The sequence below is a fragment of the Eutrigla gurnardus genome, assembly GCF_963514095.1.
Source record: "Eutrigla gurnardus genome assembly, chromosome: 6".
Classification (NCBI taxonomy): domain Eukaryota; kingdom Metazoa; phylum Chordata; class Actinopteri; order Perciformes; family Triglidae; genus Eutrigla; species Eutrigla gurnardus.
Window position 1 is genome coordinate 23,694,675 of NC_139920.1, and position 22,041 is coordinate 23,716,715.

General features: G+C 46.8%; 1 protein-coding gene across 10 annotated transcripts in view; it reads right to left on the reverse strand.

Annotated features, from left to right (window-relative positions):
- Positions 1-22,041, reverse strand: part of ephb3b (eph receptor B3b) — a 60,505-nt gene that overhangs the window by 30,131 nt on the left and 8,333 nt on the right. For all 10 annotated transcript variants that reach the window (XM_084010811.1, XM_084010808.1, XM_084010810.1 and 7 more), the window contains exon 2: positions 388-452. In XM_084010811.1, the coding sequence (XP_083866937.1) occupies positions 388-452 (65 nt within the window). The remainder of the gene's footprint in view (positions 1-387; positions 453-22,041) is intronic.

Consider the following 22,041-nt stretch of genomic DNA (forward strand, 5'->3'; position numbering starts at 1 on the left):
TGTGAGGAAAAACCGGCGTTTCTCATCTGTGTGGCCGGGCGGGTCGGGGAAATCGGATCGCAGTGCATCTTTTTTTCCTGCTCGACTAAAAAGTGCATCCTGCTGCATCCCGAAACACACCCTGCTGTGTGATTGGCTGATGAAGGTGCGCACGACTGTTTCAATTCCAAGAGGCATTCAGGCACACATGCATATAGAGGCGAACTCACACACTCTACACTGAATACAAATTGTCATACCATTGTGTTGCATTCACAATTCTCTCATCTCTTCCACCATATGTGTATCCATGAATGAATCAGTCCCACCATACACACACAAAGGCACACACACACACACACACGCGCGCACACACACACACACACACATGCTGCACACTGAACTCACCCCGGTCTCAGGGTGTGCAGTCCAGGCTAATTCTGTCGTGGCCCACTTCGTGTCCATCAGCGTCTCTGTGAACGGAAGAAAAACAACCAGGTCAGACAAAGGAGAACAAGAGGAGATCAATAGAACTTTCAATAGTTTTTACAACAATGTCATAAAAAGTTGTAAAATGAACCGCGGGAGAGATAAGAGGCTTTGACCGGCGCTGTTCTCAGATAACCGGGCGAAATAAGCGACAGAAAAAGAAAAAAAAGCGCGAGCTCGGAAGCGATATTAGATTCAATTAGACAAAGAGGGCACTGTGCGTTCTGTGTGCGACAGGAAGAGCAGGAGACAGCGTGGGGCAGAGATCTAGGTGGGTGATCTGCGAGGTATTGTGTGACATTTTACTGTGGCTCCTCGTCTGGCTAATTAGTCTCAATTAGACGTTTGCTTTTTTTATGCATGGGGAGGGGGGGGGGCAACGGTGAGTCTAGCTGAGAAAACGGTTCCGCTTCCCACAGGGCACCCCGACACATACACCCACACACACTGAGTAACAGGTTGTAAAACTCCACAAGATATATCACCCAACAGAAGGCTTGAATGAAGAGGGGGGGGGGGCGGGGGTTATAAAGTTAGGAGCTCTTGAGAGGAAAAGAGGTCAAAACACTTCAATTGGATTCACTTTCTGTCAATACTTAAACACATACGCACTTCATGTTTGCCTTACTTGTATGCCTCTTGGTACACATAGAAAACACACACATACATACACACTCAACGCACAATGGTGGGCCCGAAATTCCCTTTTCCACTTCTCAGCCTCTTGTTTCTATGGCGGCTTTGTGAGAGGCGGGCAGGAACACTATAAACGTGGAGTCTTTTACTACCTGCCGCTCAAGGCGCAGTGTGCAGCCACCGTTATTATCTCAAACCGCTGTGCTGTTCTACAAGACAGTAAAAGTATGATGAAACGGCAAATGCCGGGAAGCGAAGCTCGAACCGTCCCCGGTCACGTGGAAGTGTGAGATGTTCCCCCCGCATCGATTGCAAAAAGGGGGATGAAACCTGAAGGAAGTCTCTCAGTTGGCTTTGCTACTCCACCGCCATCTCTGAGCTTTCCCTCTTTCTTCTTTGAATTTTTTTTCCCCCTCCCGTTAAGCTGACAGGAAACAGGACTCGGGAGCAAAATAAAAGGGTAACCCCCTCCCTCGCTTTTTCAAATACCTGCTGCCACCACTGCTGCACTCAGGAGCACCGACAGCGACAAACGCAAATACAACTCAACGCCCGTCGCTTTCCTACAGCTGGGAAGTCCCTTTTAATTCAACCCGCTCCCCCTTTGTGAGTGACAGCGACCCTGACATGTGTTTTTTTTCATACCGGTGAGAAAACTTCCTGCCAAAGGGAAATATCTTTCAAATGTAGCTTTGGCTTGTCACCCTCAGGCGAAATGGTCTGGAAAAGCGGCGCCGGTTCACGTGCCGAGAACCGAGTCTCTTGGAGCTGAAGCAGCGGCGGTCGAGGCCCAGCCTACGACCTTTTGTCACAAGCAATCCCTTTCCCACCTTTCTGCCAGGCTGCCGAGGGTGGAAATGCTTTTCAGCAAATAATGAATTCGGCCCGTTTTCGCCAAGAACTCTCTATTTTGTAATCAGATGCCACGAGCCACATGCGTCTAAGGGCCCGACTAGTGTTTTCATCTAACAAATTGTGTCAGTGCATATTAGCTGCGGGACTTCCCCTGACTCATATCATGACAACGTGCGGTTTGGGACTTTTTTTTTTAACCGACAGGTAGGTGAGCTGCTGTAGTGGAAATGATACACCTCCGCCGCCTGGTGTTTATTATTATGACTGGGTCGGTGTGTACGGCGTGTCGGGCCTGTCATTAGAGCTGACCTGGCTGCAAAATGACGACACGCCGAAACACAATGACAGACGAGGGGAGTCAATGAGGGGAGAGGTGGGGGAGAGACACAGACAGAGAGAGAGAGAGAGAAAGAGAGAGAGAGAGAGAGAGAAAGAACGAGAGATATGAAAAACGCACACGTTGATGTGCAGTCTGACTCAGTAGTTTAGACAGTGGATCATTCAGGAGTGCATGTGCAGCGGGAACCCTTTCCCTTCTAGATACCTCTGCATTGTTGGAACTTACTGTGTGTGTGTGTGTATGTGTGCATGCATGTCTATGTGTGAGTGTAATTGTGTGTGCATTTGGTGCAAAGCTCTGTATTGTGCCCAAAGTGGAGCAGCAATCCGGAGTCAATGGGCCAGAGCAAAAGCACTGAATGACCCCGACCCTGGCCGCTCCGTCTCTGTCAGTGTGTGTGTGTGTGTGTGTGTGTGTGTGTGTGTGTGTGTGTGTGTGTGTGTGTGTGTGTGTGTGTGTGTGTGTGTGTGTGTGTGTGTGTGTGTGCGGGTGGCTGTTATGTTCATAGCACCGAGGTGTATCTGTCTGTTTGTGTGTGTGTGTGTAAGACATTGGGCAATAGACACACAATGCAATATTCATGACCGTGCAGCACATTCACACATCTGCACAGTCGCAGAAAATACACACACACACACACACACACACACTGTGAAAGAAAACAAAACAAACCCTAAAAATTCTGTATGCCAAAGGTAAAAGCAACCGTTCCTGAGTGCCAAACCGACTTAGTACTAAATCCACGCTCACTCTACGGATGATAAAGGGGCGGGAGAGCGGCAGAGTAAGACAGATTAAAGAGAGAAAGGTATCTTTTAAAGCAAGCAAACCTCCGAAAGCTGCTATGACCATCCTGGCTGCTTGCCTAATGGGCTCGGCCGAGAGAGAGAGAAATAGACGGAAATAAAACCAGACGGACAAGTTGAGGGAGAAACAGCCATTGTGTGACTATAAGATCCTCCCATGTACACAGGCCGCGCTCTCGTTTGCCTTTGAGCTCTGTACGTTTCACTTCACCCTTTCAAATTCTGGAAGTGTAAAATGAGAAAGAACAAACAAGAATGAATCAGGCAAATGAACATGCAAATTTACTGCCGTAAAACACTCACACACACAAACACACACACACACAGTGAGAGTGAGGCGTGCAGATGTGGGAGGCAACACTGGATCAAGACACACACAAGGCTGTTTAATCCATCTTCCTCGCATGCACTCTCACTTTTTTTTTTTCCTCATTTGTTTCCAATCTCTTTCTCATCATCCCCTCTGCAAAAACCAGGGATCTAATTCCCCCATCTCTTTCTCTTCATCTAGCTGCCATTTAATCCCTCGCTTTCTCCCTGTGACTACTTTCTACTCTTTCTTCCCTTCCACTTGGAAGTGACACGTTTGACCTCTTTTTATTTGTCTCTTTATTTTCTCTTCCTCTCCTCCCTCCTCCTTTTCCCATTCGCCGATTCTCTGTATGTGTTCTCACGCTGCGTCGTGATGGATGTGACACGCGGGGGGACGCGGGGAATGTGTTTTAACCTCCTGCCGCTCGCGAACACTATTCAATTAGAGGAGTCGCTGTTTTTGAGTCACCCGGGGAATGCTTTAGGAAAGTGTTATTTATGATCGAGGTCAAATGCACCTGGGATTAGAATAACGACCGCGAAGGGGGATTGTTTTCCTATGCGACCTCCGATGGTGCGAGGAAAGAAATTGCAGAAATACAGACTTGTTCGGAGAGAATACATGTGTACACGCACACACAGAAACAAAGACACGCAAAGGCCAACCCCTACACTCTAATCCCGTAATGACAGGGCAGGCCTAATAACAGGGGAGGGCACCGAAGCATTCGTCCCTATGGCCGCATCCAACACTCACACGCACCCAAGGTTTTCAAGCCGCTTAAAATATTTCTTTGTTCAAACAAGCAGGCATCTTTAAGGGAAAAAAGAAGAAAAAACGTCAGAAAGAGGAAAGGGCGAAGAAAGGCTATTATTGAAAGAGAGAGAGAGGAATGTGTGGTTGTTCGACAGTGCTAGACAGGTGAGCTTGGATTTAGCTCGTCTTTGTTAGCACGACACTGTCAGGTGACACCTGAAAGACCGAAGGAGGAAAAAGATACGTCTCAACAACCTCGCAACAGCGTGACGGAGTCGCAGAGAAAAGTGTCCGAAATGTTAGCGAAAAGCTAACTTCCTGTTAGCTGGGTTTCCTGTCACAAACCAAACAAAAATAGCTTTTTCTTCTCATTCAAGCGTTAACGGACGTATTAATAAAACTATTACTGAGTGAGAGAGAGAGGAATGTGTGGTTGCGCTAACTAAGGCAGACAGGTGAGCTTGGATTTAGCTTGGTCCTCGCCACTTTTTAGCATGCTCGTCTTTGTTAGCGTGAACCCGTCGGGTGACACCCGGAAGACCGAGGGAGCGAAAAGATACCTCTCCATAACCTCGGAGATATAAGTGTGACGAAAAATGTCCTAAATGTTAGCGAAAAGCTTACTTCATCGCTTCCTGTTAGCTTGCTTTAAAAACAAAAATGGCGTCTTCTTCTTCTTCTCAGTCGAGCATTAACTGCAGTATTAATGAAACACGATGACAGCGGGATTTTCTTTTCAATCATTAAAAAAAAAAAGTAATGACTCCCCCCCCCAATGACTCCTTCCCCTGAAACCCTTCCCTTCAGGCTCCTCCACGAGTTAATTATCTGCTCCCCGGCCTCTCCTTCTCCTCCTTGCTTTTGTTGTCTTCCCCTACAGTCAAACAGACTAAGCACATGGCAACCTGGCATGGGGTAGCCACTCCATTAAAATACCCTGCCGCCCCTGTTGCCAAACACTCGAGCCTCTTGTTTAGCCACGGAAACAGTGAAATGTGTCAACACCGAGAGCGAGGACCCTCACGCTCAACTTATTAGCGCTATTAGCCTGATTGCTTTCTTGTGCTATCTTTGTTGAGCTCCGCTTTTGTCAGTCAAACGTGAAGCGGAAGGCGGAGAAAGAAGAAGGGAGAAAAAAAGGGGAAAAAGAGAGCAGGAGAAGAGATGCTATTCAAATTCAAATTGTCCAAGCAGCCTTTTTGCCTTTGTGCGGGGCCAGAGTGCCATGATTAGGAAAAGTCCCCTCCATTTTATGGGGGCTTGAGCCCCCCCTCACCTTCTCACCCCTCACCCCCCTCACCTCCCTCACCCCCTCCTCACCCCCAAACACAGACACGGTCACGGTAATTGGTTGCTGCTACATGGACAGGCCAAGGAGGTGATTCCTCAGAGGAATTCCTGAAGGGACTTGCCTCACATGACGACCCCCCTCTACACACACACACACACACACACACACACACACACACACACACACACACACACAAATACTTCACCCTGTTACCACTCACTGTCAGTCATCCCACAATAGCTGTCACACAATAGGTTTGTCCTGTGTGTGTGTGTGTGTGTGTGTGTGTGTGTGTGTGTGTGTGTGTGTGTGTGTGTGTGTGTGTGTGTGTGTGTGTGTGTGTGTGTGTGTGTGTGTGTGTGCGTGCGTGCGTGTGTGTGTATGCTCCTAACAGGGCTGAGTAGGACATAAGCTCTCTTTCCACCTTTCTCTTCTTGTTTTTTTAACTCCAGACGCTCTCTCTCTCTCTCTCTCTCTCTCTCTCTCTCTCTCTCTCTCTCTCTCTCTCTCTCTCTCTCTCCCCCTCTGTCTCTCTCTCAATCTAATTCTCGTATCATCTCTCCCCACGGGGAACTCTAATGAACGCCAGTCGTTGCCCTCTTGCCTTTGTCGTTGGACCCCCTGCCCCTCAATTATTTACCCCTTGTCAAAAAATACCTTGCGGCTGAATACTATTTGATTTGTAACAGCATGCCATTTGTATGTGTGTGTGTGTGTGTGTGTGTGTGTGTGTGTGTTGTCTGTCTGTCTACTTGGCCCGCTGTCATGTTTGTAGAGGCAATTCCTGACAAGCAGCTCTCACCCGATGACTCTGGGACTTGTGATAAATAAACAAAAACAAACTCAACGCTGTTCTTTTCTGTCAGAGGCTTCGGGGGGGGGGGGGGTGCTTTGATCGCAGCATGGAGGACATTGTGAGCTACCGCAGCAGCTTTTTGAAATTACATGTATGTGTGTGTTAGCTGTGTGTTTGCTGCAACCAAGGAGCGTATTGCCTTTTATTCAAGGGCTCATGAAGTCTAGTCTAGTTCCTGTGCTGCCGATGGACTGGGCCTGTTTTGTCTTTACCCCCTCCGTCTTTTTCCTTCACTCACTCGTTCCTCGTCTCTCTCTCTCTCTCTCTCTCTCTCTCTCTCTCTGTGTCTGTCTGTCTGTCTCTCTCTCTCTCTCTCCGCCTAACCCCTTCTCTCACTAACTCTCCTAATTACAAAGCACAGAGGATCTGACGAACAGGTAGCCCTGAGGGCAGCTGTCTACAAAACCAGGTGTGCCTCCGTGTGTGTGAGTGGTTGTGTGTGTGTGTGTGTGTGGGGGGGGGGGGTTGCATGTGTGCATTTGAATGACTGTGTGCACATATGTGCATGTTCAGTTTTTCGCTGTAATGAGAATGAGTGATGGTACGTGTGCCTCTTTGAGTCATCGCTGTGTGTGTGTGTGTGTGTGTGTGTGTATGTGTGTGTGTGTGTGTGTGTGTGTGTGTGTGTGTGTGTATAAAGTGTAAGTGGTTGAAACTGGAGCTCCTGCCTTGTTTACTGCATTGTCACTGTGGCTTTTCCCCTCGTACCTCTCAGGATAAGTTGCTCCAACGTTTGCCAATTACAAATTAAGGCTTATTTCACTCAGTGTGTCAATACAGGGAACTACTTTTCCTTACTCACTTTAATGAAAATGCTCTCACAAACTACAGCTTTTTGTGTGTGTGTGTGTGTGTGCATACACTTATGTGTGAATGTGCACATTCTCTCCCCCCCGACTTCCTAGTTAACCACCCAACCAACCCCTCACCCTGCCCGGGACCCGCCATTCACAGCTGTCCGTATTGTCCCGTGGGGTTCATTGAATGGCTCTGTGTTCGGCCGCTATTCAATACGTCGCAGCCCCTTCATCAACAGTGCTGACAAAATAACACGCACACACAAACACAAACACATTCACAGTAAGAGGGGGGGCGAGGAAGCCATTAGCGCTTGTTTTATTGGCCGCTTGCACTTTAGATTACCTTAAAAAAAATCCAATTCTGGAGAGGTTCGATGGGAACCTTCGATAATGTGAGTGTCTGCATTTTGTCAGAAGTGCCATCTTTGTTCCTTTTTTTTTCGAGCGCACCTCGATCTAATCAGCGACATTTTTGCCATTACGATAGCACAGCAGATAACCTGAGACACGCCTTTTACCTCCCAGCTGACTGCCGTTGTTGTTTTTTCTGCTGAACACTCGGGCGAGCTATGAACCTGCAACTTTTTTTTTTTTTTTTTTAAAGTTGCCGCTTCATTTCCCGTACTGTGAGAGCAGCCACTTAACATTTTGCCCTCAGAAGGGATTGCGAAAGCTTTTGTTCACCGTCCATAACGTTCCGCATTTATCTTCGTGTCTTCCCCTCCTGCTCGTTTACCCAGCATGCACGCAGCAGTTTGCAGCTTCTTCAGAAACCTGCTGATGCAGACTATGGTGACTTCATCACAGTTTTAGGCCTTCGCCTCACCGCCAGGTTTCATTCCACTGAAATATTCCCTTGAAGCAGTCGTCTCAGACCACGCTGGTTTTACGACACCGAGATGTTTGGACCCCGTCTAATTAGAGCCGCCGGTGCTTGAGCTCACCTCTCGCTGGAGACTGAGCTTAACGCCACATACGTGATGCTGACATCATATAACAATTACAGTAAACAAGGATGACGTCTCCAAAAACGCTTATTTTCCCACGTATTAAAAATGTGCTAAAAGCAATCAGACTCGAGGAGTCATCTACCAAGTATGGCTTCATTGTTGCATTGATTTTTTTTATGTGACTTTTGCATTTTTGCATTTGCATCGCAATTTGTGTTGGAAAGGCGTGTTCCTAATTTGCAAATGATTTCATGAGGTCTGCCCGTGTTTAACCATCACCAGGAGACGGGCACGGGACCAGGTTTCTGTAGGGACGCGGGATGTTTACATCACCTAACGTTGGAAACGATTGCCTCAACCTTTACCATAAACGAATGGATTTTTCATTCACAACCCCCTCTGGAAATTCTCCACCTCTCTCTCTCTCTTATGCATATATGTTTTACAACATTTCATAATTCAGTCAGGGTTCAGATATTTTTCCCCTCCAATAAAATGTAACACCGAATGCTGACAGTAAACACTGTTTCAGCATAATGCTCTAGTCAAATTAGATTGCTCTATCCGAGTTTGTGGGGGGCTGTGCGTGAGAGACCTAGATGCCATGATCTGATTTCCTGGCAAATGACTCGACCACGACTCCATCTAAAAAATGCAAACAAGCAAGCGAGGAGCAGGCTTTTTTTTTGCCTCAAGTATCTGCATATGGAAATACAGATCTCCGAGCCAATTTTTGTGGGTATTTGCACGTGTGTGCAGGTTTGAATTTGTTAGAGGAAGGAAGGAAGAGAGACGGAGTCATTTGGCTGTCATCTATACGTATGTGTGTGTGTGTGTGTGTGTGTGTGTGTGTGTGTGTGTGTGTGTGTGTGTGTGTGTGTGTGTGTGTGTGTGTGTGTGTGTGTGTGTGTGTGTGTGTGTGTGTGTGTGAGAGAGTTACAGCTGTTGATTTCATTCCCGTTTCACCTCAAGCTCAATACCTGAAATTCAATTCATATTTAAAACACAATGGTGTAACTGCAACCTCAGCCGGCTCTGATTGATTTCCACCAGGGAGATGAAAGTCGAACCGATACTTCACACGCATATTCATGAACACACGTGTGCAGGTGCACGTTTTCAAACTTCCTATAAAAAGGCTTGTCTTCGGGATAACGAGCAGGCAACATGCCTCCGAGCATCGGCTCCCTCGTCGCTTTGCTTTCAACCACGCCTGTGTGTGGATGTGAAAACAATGTGAAGGCATATATTCTTTCACGTTGTCTAAAAGAGGTCCATGTCTTTTTTTATCTTCCCATCTCTGGTTCCAATGCTTTGCCGTTTACCTAAAGCATGTTGCTGATGTTCAACAATTGCCTCATTATATGTTCATCTACAAAGCGAGACATAAAAGAGGAACGCCGGAGTAATTTACTCAGTGAGATAAAGCACCGCCGATATTCTTTGATTGGCTGCTTTTGTCTGGCCAGACCCGCGGACCGCTCTGATGACTCCTCGGTGGATACGGCTAATGAACAAACGGTGCGATAAGATTATAAAAAAAAAAAAAATCATGTCAGGTAGCGCAGGCGCTAACAAATATGAAAGGCCTCAAAGGTCAAACGAGAAGAGGGAAAGATAGATTATGATTTAATTAGTCTTGAAATAGGCTTCTCTCTTTCTCAGCGGTCTCATTTACATTTTGAATCCTATTTTTCTTTCTAGTCTTTCAAGGAACGGCGTAGTCTGATTGCCTGTGAACAGAAATTCACCTGGCTTCTATGCCTCTCTGAGGGATTTCAGGTATTAGCGGTGGAGGCTAACATTGTGACAGGAGAGTGTCGGGACTGGCTAACTCCAAAATCACATTTAGCACATCGAGTCTGCCAAATGGGGTTCAGGCAGCCAACAACCTGCCCTTATACTGAGACCAACTAACACACAGGTTTGATCACCAAGGTCAGTGTGTGTCTATGTCCTTGAGAAATAAATAGAACTCTATATGCTTTGTGATTCTAGGAGCGGTGAAATTAAAACATCCATGCCGGATAAAAAAAAAAAAAGCAATGAATGAGGAATGAACCGTGCGAAAACAATAATAGGATATGTGCCAACAGTCATTTTCAATGCATTCATTCTCAGTCTAACACAGCCGCGGCACAAAGGGGGAAAGGAACCATTCAATATGGGTTTATTTGTCGAGATAAGTAAGGGAGAGGTGGGTGGAGAGAGGGAGAGAGAAAGAGAGAGGGAGAGAGAGAGATTCCCAGCTTTGGGTGTGGCTGCGTGTGATTTAAAAAAGTCTGACAATTGCTTATAAGTCTGACAATTTCAGCAAAAGAAAGAGAGATAAAAAAAGGGGGGAAGAGTAGGAGTCGTGAGATGCGAGTGCAGAAGAAAAGAAGAAACATTGCAAAGAGAGAGAGAGAGGGAGGGAGCAAAATGGAGAAAGAGATGGCAATGAAAGGCAAAAGGGGGCCAGTAAGGTAACAAAAGTGTGTGTTGGGGGGGGGGGAGGAAGGAGCAGAGAACACAGGAGAGAAAAGGGAGGGAGAGGAGGAGAGGTGCAGGGCTGGAGCACGCTCTCTTGTATTCCCCACAGCCCCTGTGCTGCTTTCATTGACGCTGTGTTTTTGGCATGCTGACATGCAGCAGCCTTCAGAGACTGTGTGTGTGTGTGTGTGTGTGTGTGTGTGTGTAGTCATCTACAATGCCCCGTGTATGTGTGTGTGCCTGCCTGAAGTGTCTGTGTTTAACATGCAGCCTGATGGGAACTGTTTTTGCCCATCGCCTTACTGCAGCCCAGGGAGACATCGTCTACTTCACTGCTGTCCTCTCCTCTTCTCTAGCCCTTCTCTTTCTCCTCCCCTCTCCTCTCCTCTCCTCCCCTCTCCTCTCCTCTTCTCTCCTCCCCTCTCCTCCCCTCCCCTCTCCTCTCCTCTCCACTGCCCCTGTACCAACCGGGGCGCCCATTCATAACAGCTCGATTGCCCTGGCAACAGACTGTGTGGGAGATAACAGCACAGATCTCCCAGACCAAACATATGAAAATGTGATAGCAGCAACTTGTCCTTGGGGAGTAATGTGTGTGCAGATTTCAATGGAAACATTTCATTGGGCCCAAGAACGGTGTCTGTGTTTGTGTTTGTGTGTGTGTGTGTGTGTGTGTGTGTGTGTCCGTGCGCTCACACACTCACCTGTGTGAATGAATGAGTATTTTTGCTTGTTTGGGTGGAAGCTGGTGATTATCTAAGTGACTCAGAGACACTAGAAGCATAAACACACACACACACACACGCTTTTGTTAAATGGAGGTGGGCTATTGTGCTGCCTGTGCAGTTGGACTGTGTGTGAGCTGTTACCCCACGGCTCTAATGGCAGGTTTCAAGCAATTCCGTGTATCAGCGAGCGGCTGACTCGCCAAACAGAACCCCATCACGTGGGAACCCTAACCCCATACTGTACACTGACATAATCCCAATGCACACACACATTATGCATAATGCATTATTTAAGCAATAATAACACCAACACATACAAATAGAAAATGAGACATATTATTAAGGCTCTTTCACACACACACACACACCTACACACAGAGGCACAAATCCTGTTTGTTCACTGGGGGTGTAGCCTAGAAAGAGCTGGAACCGGGCATTGAATAAAAGCTGTGGCTTTTTGAATGGCTGAGCACCACAAGAAAAGAGCTTAGCACCCAGCTTTGCCATTCTGTTTCAATAGCCAGTCTCTCTAACAAACACATGCACTCTCTCTCCCCCCTCTCTCTCTCTCTCTCTGTCGGCCTCCCTCTCCCTGGAACCGTTGTTTCTCTTAATACAGTCTCTCCTGACACAGTCGACACATCGGATCACCTTCCAGCGCAGCACGTCACCGTCCCATCGAATCTAATTAAAGATGGCCGTTACACTCGGGAGGCATCTGCAGCCCCGATTGTGGTCCTGCATTTTCTGCGTGCCGGCGGTTCCCAATTACTTTAAAACCATTTTTTTTTTTTAATTGCCGTGGTGGTGGCGGAGACCAAAAGTCTTTTGAGTTTGTTTTTTTTTGCTTGTTTCTTGTTCTGCTTGTCCTCGGAAACTTGCGCAGACAGAATAAACAGAAAACAGAACCAGAATAGGAGCCGGGGGACTAACCCCCCCATTAGCGAGTAGACTCCAGCCAGACACACTAAAAGCCGTCTTTTGGCTTCGCCGAGCAACCACTTATGATTTATGAAGATGTTGCAGGGGTAATTATCAAGTCAATTATCACCGCCAGTCATGTTAATTTCCCAGGTATGCTCTCATTTACCTGTGAGGAGGAGGAGGAGGAGGAGGAGGAGGAGGAGGAGGAGGAGGAGGAGGAGGAGGAGAAAAAAAAAGAGGAGGGTGGGGGGGAAACAAGGAAAGGCATATGGGGAGTTTTAGCAGATGAGTAATTATACTCTACCATACCGCCATCACACAAAAAAGAGGATAAGGAGGACCAGGTGGTGAAGAAAAAGCCTGCAGGCAGGCTGATGCTTCTCACATCAGCTTGTTAAGAAGACAGGGCTTGTTACAGTTTACCTGCTTGCCCAGTCATTAGCCATTCAGGTCAAAAGACGTGGAGAACAAAAGGGGAGGTTAGGGCAGTTTAAGTCAGGAATGCAACCCGCCAGGTCGAGGCTCTGCGAGGCCTGCAAGACTGTCGCACGCACACACCCTTTCTCTTACAGCCACGCAAATCCACACACACACAGAGATCACACAAAAGAATCTCTTTCCCTGTGCACACAACGTACGGGAGTGGCGCTTTATTTTGAAAAATAAAAAAACAATTAAAGTCCTTAATGTGGCATGCGACGTTGCAAATACAAACGAGGACGGAACAATGGCGCAGATGCACTCGCACACCAGATGCTGTTTTTTTCTTTTTGTATAAAACAACTGGGCAAGGTAGACCGGGCAGGTCGTCTGGTTCCATCCTTTATCTTTCCCTCGCTAATCCTTTCTTCCTTCCTCTGGCTTCTGTTTCTCTGCTGTTGTCTCCACCGTTTAGGATGGAGTCTCTCCTTCATACGTGCACTCGCCACTCCCATCCGCCTCTATCTTTGTTCTCCTACCTCGGTGTAAGCTGCCAATAAATAACGAACCAGCTTTCTGCTGCAATATTTCCATGCCTCAAAACCTTGGCAGCATTGTTTTCTTGCATGAGATAGCTGGATAGGACGTCGCTTTTCTTTTTTTTCACCCTTTTTTTTTTTACATTCCTCGCACTATGAGTAACGGTTAATGGTCTGTGATGACAAACAGCTGCGGATTGATTACTGAAAAAGGGGGTTTATAGATTTATTTCTTCGGCGACCTGGCTTTAATTTGAATTCCGCAGCGGGTGGAGGCAGATAAATGAGTTTATTTGTTATTTGGCGTCATTATCTTAAAGTAAAAGGTGCAAGGGTGAGACCGTTGTTATTTATGGTTATTGTTGTTTTGCAACGCCACAGAGCCGCAAATGGCCGGGCGACATCAATCACGATGATCTGTGTTGGAGTTGAAGCTCTCTCTCTCTCTCCTGCTATCTATGCGTGTCTCCCCCGCTCTCCCCCTCCACTCCGCCACCAAGATTCTCGTCGGACCTGCATTCTTAATCGCCAGCGAGTTAATTAATCTCACACTTGGCTGCTGTAATAACTTGACTTGTTAGACCTCCTCTGTGCAAATGGACTTCGCCTCTTTAGCAGCTAAAAGCATCCGTAATGATCCAGCCAAGATATGGGAATGAGAGAGAGAGCTAGAGAGAGAGCGAGAGAGCATCCATAAAAAGCTTCAAACATGGTCATGTCAACCTTACACGCATTACATTTACATTGTGGCCATTTAAATAACATTGCTGCAGAGTGACTGTAAGTGGAGCGGTGCAGCGGAACAAGCTCCGGTTTCTAGTTTGCAAAGACGATATGAGAAAAAATGCAAACATCCGCGAGAACATTCTGACAACAGATGCGACAAAACCTTCCTGTGACTCCAGAGGCATGATGCAATTTGAAGGAAATAAGTGGCGAGGAGAAAGAGGGGAAAAACTTGTGACACGAGCCGCTGTGTTGCCTTAATGTATTATTACATTGCATATTCAAGGCATTGGTATAATTGCCCTAATTAAAAAGAAATCACTGCTGTGAAGGTTGGCAGCCTTTAACCTATTAAATACGTCACACAGATTCCAGGAACCTAGCTGTATAACTTTACAATACACAGGGGGATCCACTTAATGACCCAAAACAAAAACTGCATTTATATTACAAACAATGCAAAACTTTTTTGCTTTGTGTGTTTACTCTTAAAAACAAATTAAGAGGGTGAAAAGTGCCGACGCCTACTTTTTTATGGGACATTTGGGAGTAGAGAAACAAAGTGTATCATGTATAACATAAAGAAAAAGAAAGTAGATGTATAATATTTAGGGTGTAAATAAAATAAAGACTCCCTGTTCTCGACCCAGGCTCATCGTTATGTGGTCACTATCATGGTCAGGGATTGGTGAGGTCCCACACCTTATTACTTATTAATATATTTAACCTATAGAGAAACCACTCGATAGATGGTCTCGGCACTGAATCTGGGCTCTGGGCAATTAAAAGAAATTGACGGATGGATGGACAGATCCAAGGCTACTGGAGTCCATATGGCAGGGGGGGCTTTTGGGGGGGGTTGGTGCTTCAATTACATAAAGACCTCTGTGCTATGGCATGACACACAGAGGGCCCCCATACAGCAACGCCGGAGAAAGAAGGAATAAATCATACAGCGGTTAGTAACACGCACACATGGACACACATGTATGAAACGGACAGACCGGCAAGGACACAGGTCCCAAAATGCAGCACAGGCCGACATATACACTTCCTTCAACACACAAACACAAACAGAAATTCATCCCGTCGCCGTCCAAGAGAGATGGATGTCTAAATAATCGCACCATGATTACAGAACCACTTGCATCGCCGATCCGCGCTCAAGGACCCTCGCACACTCCAGCACGTCCACTAAAACCCACGTCAGCTGACTGGCCTAGAGTTTATGTCTCGACTCCTCTTTTACCTGAAGGTGTCCTGTTGTCCTTATAGCGCCTAAACAGCAGCATAAATCTCAGAGTCGGAGGCTGGTCGTACATCAGGACGAGGCGAGTGAGGAGGGGGGCCGTTATCTAAACAGGAAGTGAGCTAGGTTGAAGTTTCATGGTGTGACTGAATGATGTGGCTGACGAATGAGTTTTGGGATGGAATCGGGGTTGCTCTGGGTCAAATACATCTATTTTCTTTGAGCTTGTTTTTTCCTCTATGAGAGATATATAGTGTAGAGATTTCTCATTTTGTCATCTGTCTACCTCTCCATCCTTCTGTCCTTCTCCTGGGATGTGTAGGAGGAATATAGGCTACCCTAGATAATGTATTATTCACCCTTCATTGATGTGTAACTAAAGCTGGCAGTTAGAAGGGAGTGGGGTGTCACCAATAACACACACATAGCCACTACCTACACACACACACACACAGTAGCACTAGCCACAAGGCCGCCAGGCACCCATTGATTTATGTGCCGACACACGTGTTTGCACACATACACACACTTTTTCATGTATTGAAAACTTGCATGTGTGTGTGTGTGCGCGTGTGTGTGTGTGTGTGCAAGGACATAGACGGTCACCTGGGAATTTCAGCAAGATTATAGAAGAGGTGTGTGTTGACCGCATGTGGAAAAAATTCAATAAAAGTCATATTTTTATAAGCAAAAAAGGGGAAGATAGTAAAAAGGTCTCAAGTACAGGCATTTTGTTCATACATTTGCAGGGGTCATTGGTATGAAAGGTCAGGTCATATGGACGGTCAATAATCGGTGTATACATTAACCTTTGCTGTTTGGACAGTTTTGAAATATTATTATCTGGATAATTTGATTACCAGAGAGGCTGATGGGATAGATTGTGCCACAGTGGAAAAGAGGGGTGTTAATGTACATGTACAAATGGATAAGTATGTACAATTAAGTTTGATCTTGTTTGGTATCAGGGTTGGCCAAGAGAGGCAATGGTTAACTTTCACATAACTCAGCCAAAAGTTTCCCCCACCAACCCACCTGCCTTATTGTGATCCTTATAACACAGCCGCTGGCCAACTTAGCTAGTTAAAAAATAACAACCCCGATGTTCATGCCTAAGCCCACCCATTAGCACAAGTGTTCAGCTGGGTTCACTTCTGTTGTGGCCTTCGGCGATGCAATCTTAAGGGAAGAAACAACAACGAGGTGCAAGGTTTTTCTCCCCGACTGAGGACACAGGAAATGAGATGCACCAAAAATATCCCAATGTTTCCATGCGGCTCATATGTGTTACATCTACTTTCAACACACACACACACACACACACACACACACACACATTTCACAAGCCAGAACTCTTGGTGGTCCAAGTTAGCTAGGTGGGGGTTTCTAATGTTCTAACTGCAGGGTGTGGATCAGCGTTGACCTGATTAGTCATCGTCCTGACCCTGAACCAGCCAAAGTGGGTAGAATACAAATGAATCCCCAGGGTCGCTGGCCAGTAAATCTGACTCGGAGTCAGTACCAGTATTTATGGGATCCAAAAAGCACCACACAAGGCCACAGCGGATGGGCTTACTGACCCTGAACGGTGACTTCATTGGAAGGAAGGGAAAAGGGCTTTTGGGCAGGGTGTTTGAGGGACCGATCGCTTCATACGGTAATTATAAGATTTGCGTTATAGTAATAACGTCATGCTACGGGCTTCCTTCATTCAAAAAGACGTTATGAAGCCATGTCATTAAATCATGGCAGAGGTAAAACTGCAATGCGCTCGCTGCTCTGGGAAAGCATTAATATTTCACCAACGTGTCCCTTCTGGTTCTCTCCCTTCATCAAATGACAAGGCTCAACACATCTGGGCTGCTCTATTCTTGGGTTAATGCACAGGTGAGAAATTACTTAGACAAACGGATGGAAATTGATTTTTTTTAAGTGTTGCCTCATTATCCCATGTGGGGCGCTTTATCCAGGTCCAACAGAAACACAACACCAGGCAACATGGGTTGTGTAACGTCAAGGTCATATGGGTGTTATGGTTCCGTGTGTGCATTAACGGAATGGGGGTCAGTGGTCCGGATTGAGATGGTATGGATTGTCTGGAAGCAGGGCCATTAGTGAGGGCCTAATTAGGAGATTCCAAGTGGTCTCCAATACCGGTCGAAGCCAAGATTCATAAATAAGTAAGTGCAGGGGCAGCTTGGTCGCTTAATTAACAAAGCATGAAAAAAGGCGTGAATCCCAAGAGGCACAAACCCAGTCTGGTTGTGAGCGTGTGTAATCGGCAGCGATGCTGTCCATCTTGGTGGCATTGATTGATAGCAAGCCAAATTGAATCTCTAATCATCACCACCGGTTTAGCTCCTGCACTCATGGGAATTTACCAAGGCCAAAAGTGGCACAGGGGGGAATACTTTTGTATCCCTTTCCTGACACTGGTGGCATAAACACCACAAACCCCCCACGCTACCTTTCTTCTTGGCTCACTTTGACCATCCCCATCTGCCCAGGGGTTATCTGACCCCTGTGTGTGTTCTCGCTTACACTTTCATGTCTCTGTCGATTGTTTTCACACTCAGGGCTGTTTGTCTGAGGTATTTAAAACCCAGACACCTCACCAGACTCCCACTTAGACACCCTCTCGTCACCCAGTGAAAGCAACATATTGCGTTACAGCCCGCCGAGGCACCCGCGTCTTTCTTTTTTTCTACCCATTCCATCTGTGCTAATCTTTTTTTATTGTCCAAGCTGGCAGGCGAGGAACATGTTTTGTTGGGGGGAAAAAAAAAGCCAAGGGCGACATGTTGAAAGAAAAAGTGCATGTCAGAGCTGTCATGTCGGGAAACAATTTTTGGTCAGTAGAACGAGGGGAGATGGCGTGCATTAGCAATGCCTTTCAACTGCAGACATGGCTCTCTCCATACACAATAGGACAAGTCCTCTTGACAGTCAAGACCTTATCAAGTAGTAGGCAACAAGAAAAGGCCTCTGAGCAGTAAATAGCATAGTCTCCGAGCTGCTTACTGTCACGGTTGTGAGTTTGATATCACAAAGGCAGGAGATAACAGGGAAAGGAAAATAATACTGCAATTAGGACCTACTGTAACTGTGATAAGCTAGGCTCACCGAGGAGGGAACTGAAGAGGGGCAGACGGCAGAACGACGGAAAAAAAAGGGATGGGATGAAAGAACAAAGGTTGGGAATGACAGTTAAAGAGAGAGGGGGGTGGAGAGAGCATAGACTGAGAGCAAGGCTGGGAAAGGGACAAGGCCAACGAGTGTGACAGAGAGGTGAAGAAAGGGAAGGTAAACAGCATATAAAAGGAGGCTTTGTCTGCAGAGGATTTTTGCTTAATGCTCACCTTTTTGAATGAAAGCCTTGAACATTTCATCCCCCTTTGGCCAGTTGCAGCACCAAGCTGTCTGGCTCACACAATACATACACGGGAACCTTGAAGTTGGAAGTACCCGAGAACAACCGCCAATGTAGTTATAAAAACCCCAGGCCTCTTCTAATCAACTGACAATAAAATATATTGGTCCATATAAATCAATGACCATGTGGAACCAAAGGTAAACATCCCTCTATAAAAAAAAAGACACCAAATGTTGAAACATGACACCGTGCTTTGTTCCTGTTGATAACCTAGTTTAAAAAGGCTTCGGATTTCTCAGACATTGAAACGTGAGCAGGTAATAAACCCATCATTTTCGTTAAGCTTGCATCGCAGCTCATATTAGCCATGCGTTTTCTCCCTCTGCCTTTTGTTCAACTCTTAATTATTTTGTTACGTCCGCCCTTGACTCAACCATCCCGATATTATCTGAGATTGCATCTTGAAATCGTCGCACAATGTTTCCATTGATTTGCGCTGGCTAGCTTGTCGGATTCATTAAAAAAAAAACACCGGCAGATTCCTTCCAGACTGCATCAAAGGCCAGACCTTTCATCTGGGACCGTTGTGAGCGTATGCATGTGTGAGCGAGATGCAGAGGCTGAGGGGGGAAAGGATAGTGAAAAGGTACTGGTTGGAAAAGCAATGGGTCTCCCTCTCGCTCAGGCACAAATCCTGTATCTGTGAGGAAGCCGCGTGGTGTCAAAGTGGGGACATGGCTGGTGGCAAGCGTCCAAGTCAGGAGATTACACTTTCTCTCACAATCTCAGAACCTACTGCTGCTTTGTTCCCGCCGCTCCTCCCACACCTTCCTCCTCTTCTTCCGCCTCCTACCTGCCCTCCTCCTCCTCCCGACCTACATATAATTGACCTTGGCTCCCTGAAACCTCTGGCCTGCGTAGTTGCTTCTCTCAACACCTTTTGAAATGAACTGGCTGGCCAATAAACAGAACTAAGTGGCTTTTGAAAATGAAAAAAAAGCCTTTCTCTCCTCCCTTTATCTCACTCTGCATGGCCTCACACACACACACACACACACAAACACACACATGGCTCAAACTTTGAGGTGTTTTAATAACTGATAACCTCTCTGACTTTGACTCCGTAGGTGGGGCGGTGGAGCGCGGTGAGAGTTGGACCCACCATACACATCGCTCACCTAGCCAAGCTAGAGGCCGCAACGCCAGGAGCAAGGCGGGGCAGTTCGTAGCTCGTGGGCCAAGAAGGGGGGCATCCCTGGAAGTGAATGAGCTTGCACCTGGCCGAAATCCGCCACCTGCTATCTCCAGCCTTCCCGCCATGTTGGAATCCGCGGCGCTGACGCGGCAGTCTCGAGACAAAGGTAAGATGAAGGTCAGGTTTTTATAAACTCTAGGAGAAGACGTCTTGCCTTTCTTGATCTTTCTTTTTTAATCCCGTCTCTCGCTTTTCGTTTCACACACATACGCGCACACCATCGAGAACGTCATATTGCTGGGGAACCACAAAGCGGATAAGAAATGAGGAGTCTTTGAACTGCTTGGATGTTTCAACCCCTTTCTTCTCCTCCTCTCCATCTGAGCTCCCCTGCTGCTCTGTTGGGACGGGGGAGGGAAGGGGGCTGATCGATGCGGTCTGACAGCAATGAAATGAATGGAACCAGCTGATTGATTCATTAGCAGAGGAGTGAGTGGATGTGGGGCACTCACCATAAAAGGTAGGTGTGTGTGTGTGTGTGTGTGTGTGTGTGTGTGTGTGGAGGGGGGGGTGAAGATTTCGCGGGGGCATGTGTATGGGGCGGAGGTAATGTGTGCATGCGTGTGTACGGCCATGAGATTAAGCAACTGTCACCATTCATGTGTGTTAAGTGTGTGTGTGTGTGTGTGTGTGTGTGTGAGAGAGAGAGAAGGGAGGTCAAAAGGGATTTCCATAGGGTGTGAGAGGGGAAAGGGATGCTGTTTATGGCCTGACTTGGCACGGGGGGGGGGGGGAGGAGCCTATATTGTCCAGTGCTTTCATCTTGCTCATTGCAATTAGTCTTCACAGCGCCAAATGTCAAATCCCTGTTAAAATCACAGCTAACAACCACTGTGTCATACAGGCACATTCAAATATGCATTACAATTTTTAAAATAGCATCATACATGAGCGACTTGCAGTTTGTAACCACGGTTGCGTTTTCAATGTGTAAGGAAAGGGGGAAAAAATCATTTTTTAAGCTAGAACTTGAAAGAAATGTTATATACTCAACCGGTTGCTGTTGATGCATCTTACTATGAAAAATGGTGAAACCATGCAGAAGAACAGACTTTCACACAGTGGAACAACTGATGGCAAACCCACAGGGTGGCCTCCGTTCCCTTCCTCTGTCTGCCGCTGAACACACACACACACACCATTTTATAACCCTCTGCCATCCACCGCTCCACCAAATGGACAGGTGTTAAGGCCGTCTGAGTAACAAAAGACCAAAAGCAACACCTCCACATTTGCTAACTCGCCTGCCGTGAAACGCTCGCCTTAATAATAGACAGTGAGGCTCTTTTTTGACCTTCCCTTTCGTTGCCCTCCACACACTGCACTCACTTAAACATAAAGTCACCGTGTCACCCAAACGCCATTCCAACTCGAGCTGAGGTTAAATAAATGCTCCTCACAGCTGGCGGTGCCTCCAGGAGGCTGCGGCGTGGAAACCATGGGGGGATTATGTAAATATCTCGACAAAAGGTCACGTGTGATCGGCGCTTCTGCCGCTGAAATGTGTTGGGAGTCGCCGCCGCCGCGTGTGTGTGAGCGGCGCAGCAGTGAAGAGTGTGTTTCAGATGTTCAAGAGAGGACGCTGTTGATAAGAGAGACCGGGGGTCTGGGTAAACCTGCTGCTGTTCTCAAGAAGACAAAAGGGGGAGAGATGTTTAATAGGAGTGGGGAGGCCTCCTTTTTTTGAAGTGCGGATGAAGCGCATGAGGCGAGTGTTTTTGACACCGAGGATGAGAAGTGAGGCAGAAGAAGGTGTAACAACGGCCATCTGCAACAGTGTGAACAGGAACTCTCGCACCAAGTCAAACACTCGTGTTCTCAAACCTGCATATTGGTTAATTATAACGGACGTTGAGCCACATCCCATCACTCTGGATCTCAGCTTTTCCCTTCAGGCCGTTCCTATCATCACACATAGGCTCACTGCGCTGATGAAAGTTAGTAAAAGCTTTCTTTTTTTCCTGCTCTTGAAGGGAAAAAGTCCCAGCACCATGGTTAAATTCAACAAAGATATTTCCCCATCTCTCTTTTTTCCTCTTATATTTAACAAGACCAGCAAAGGCAGAAACCAGGTGATGTGCCCCCCCCCCCCCCCCCCCTTTCCAGGCCCAGTTTTACAGCAGCGTCCACTCTCCAGACAGATGTAACTGGCTATGATTTAAAGGCAAATATCAAAGATCTCGTTCTGCTCCATCTGCAAAAAAAATGTGTTACAAGAGTCCGTAGCTTGTAAAGAAATGGTGGAGCGGAGGCCCTGAAATCCCCCCCCCCCCCCCAAAAACTT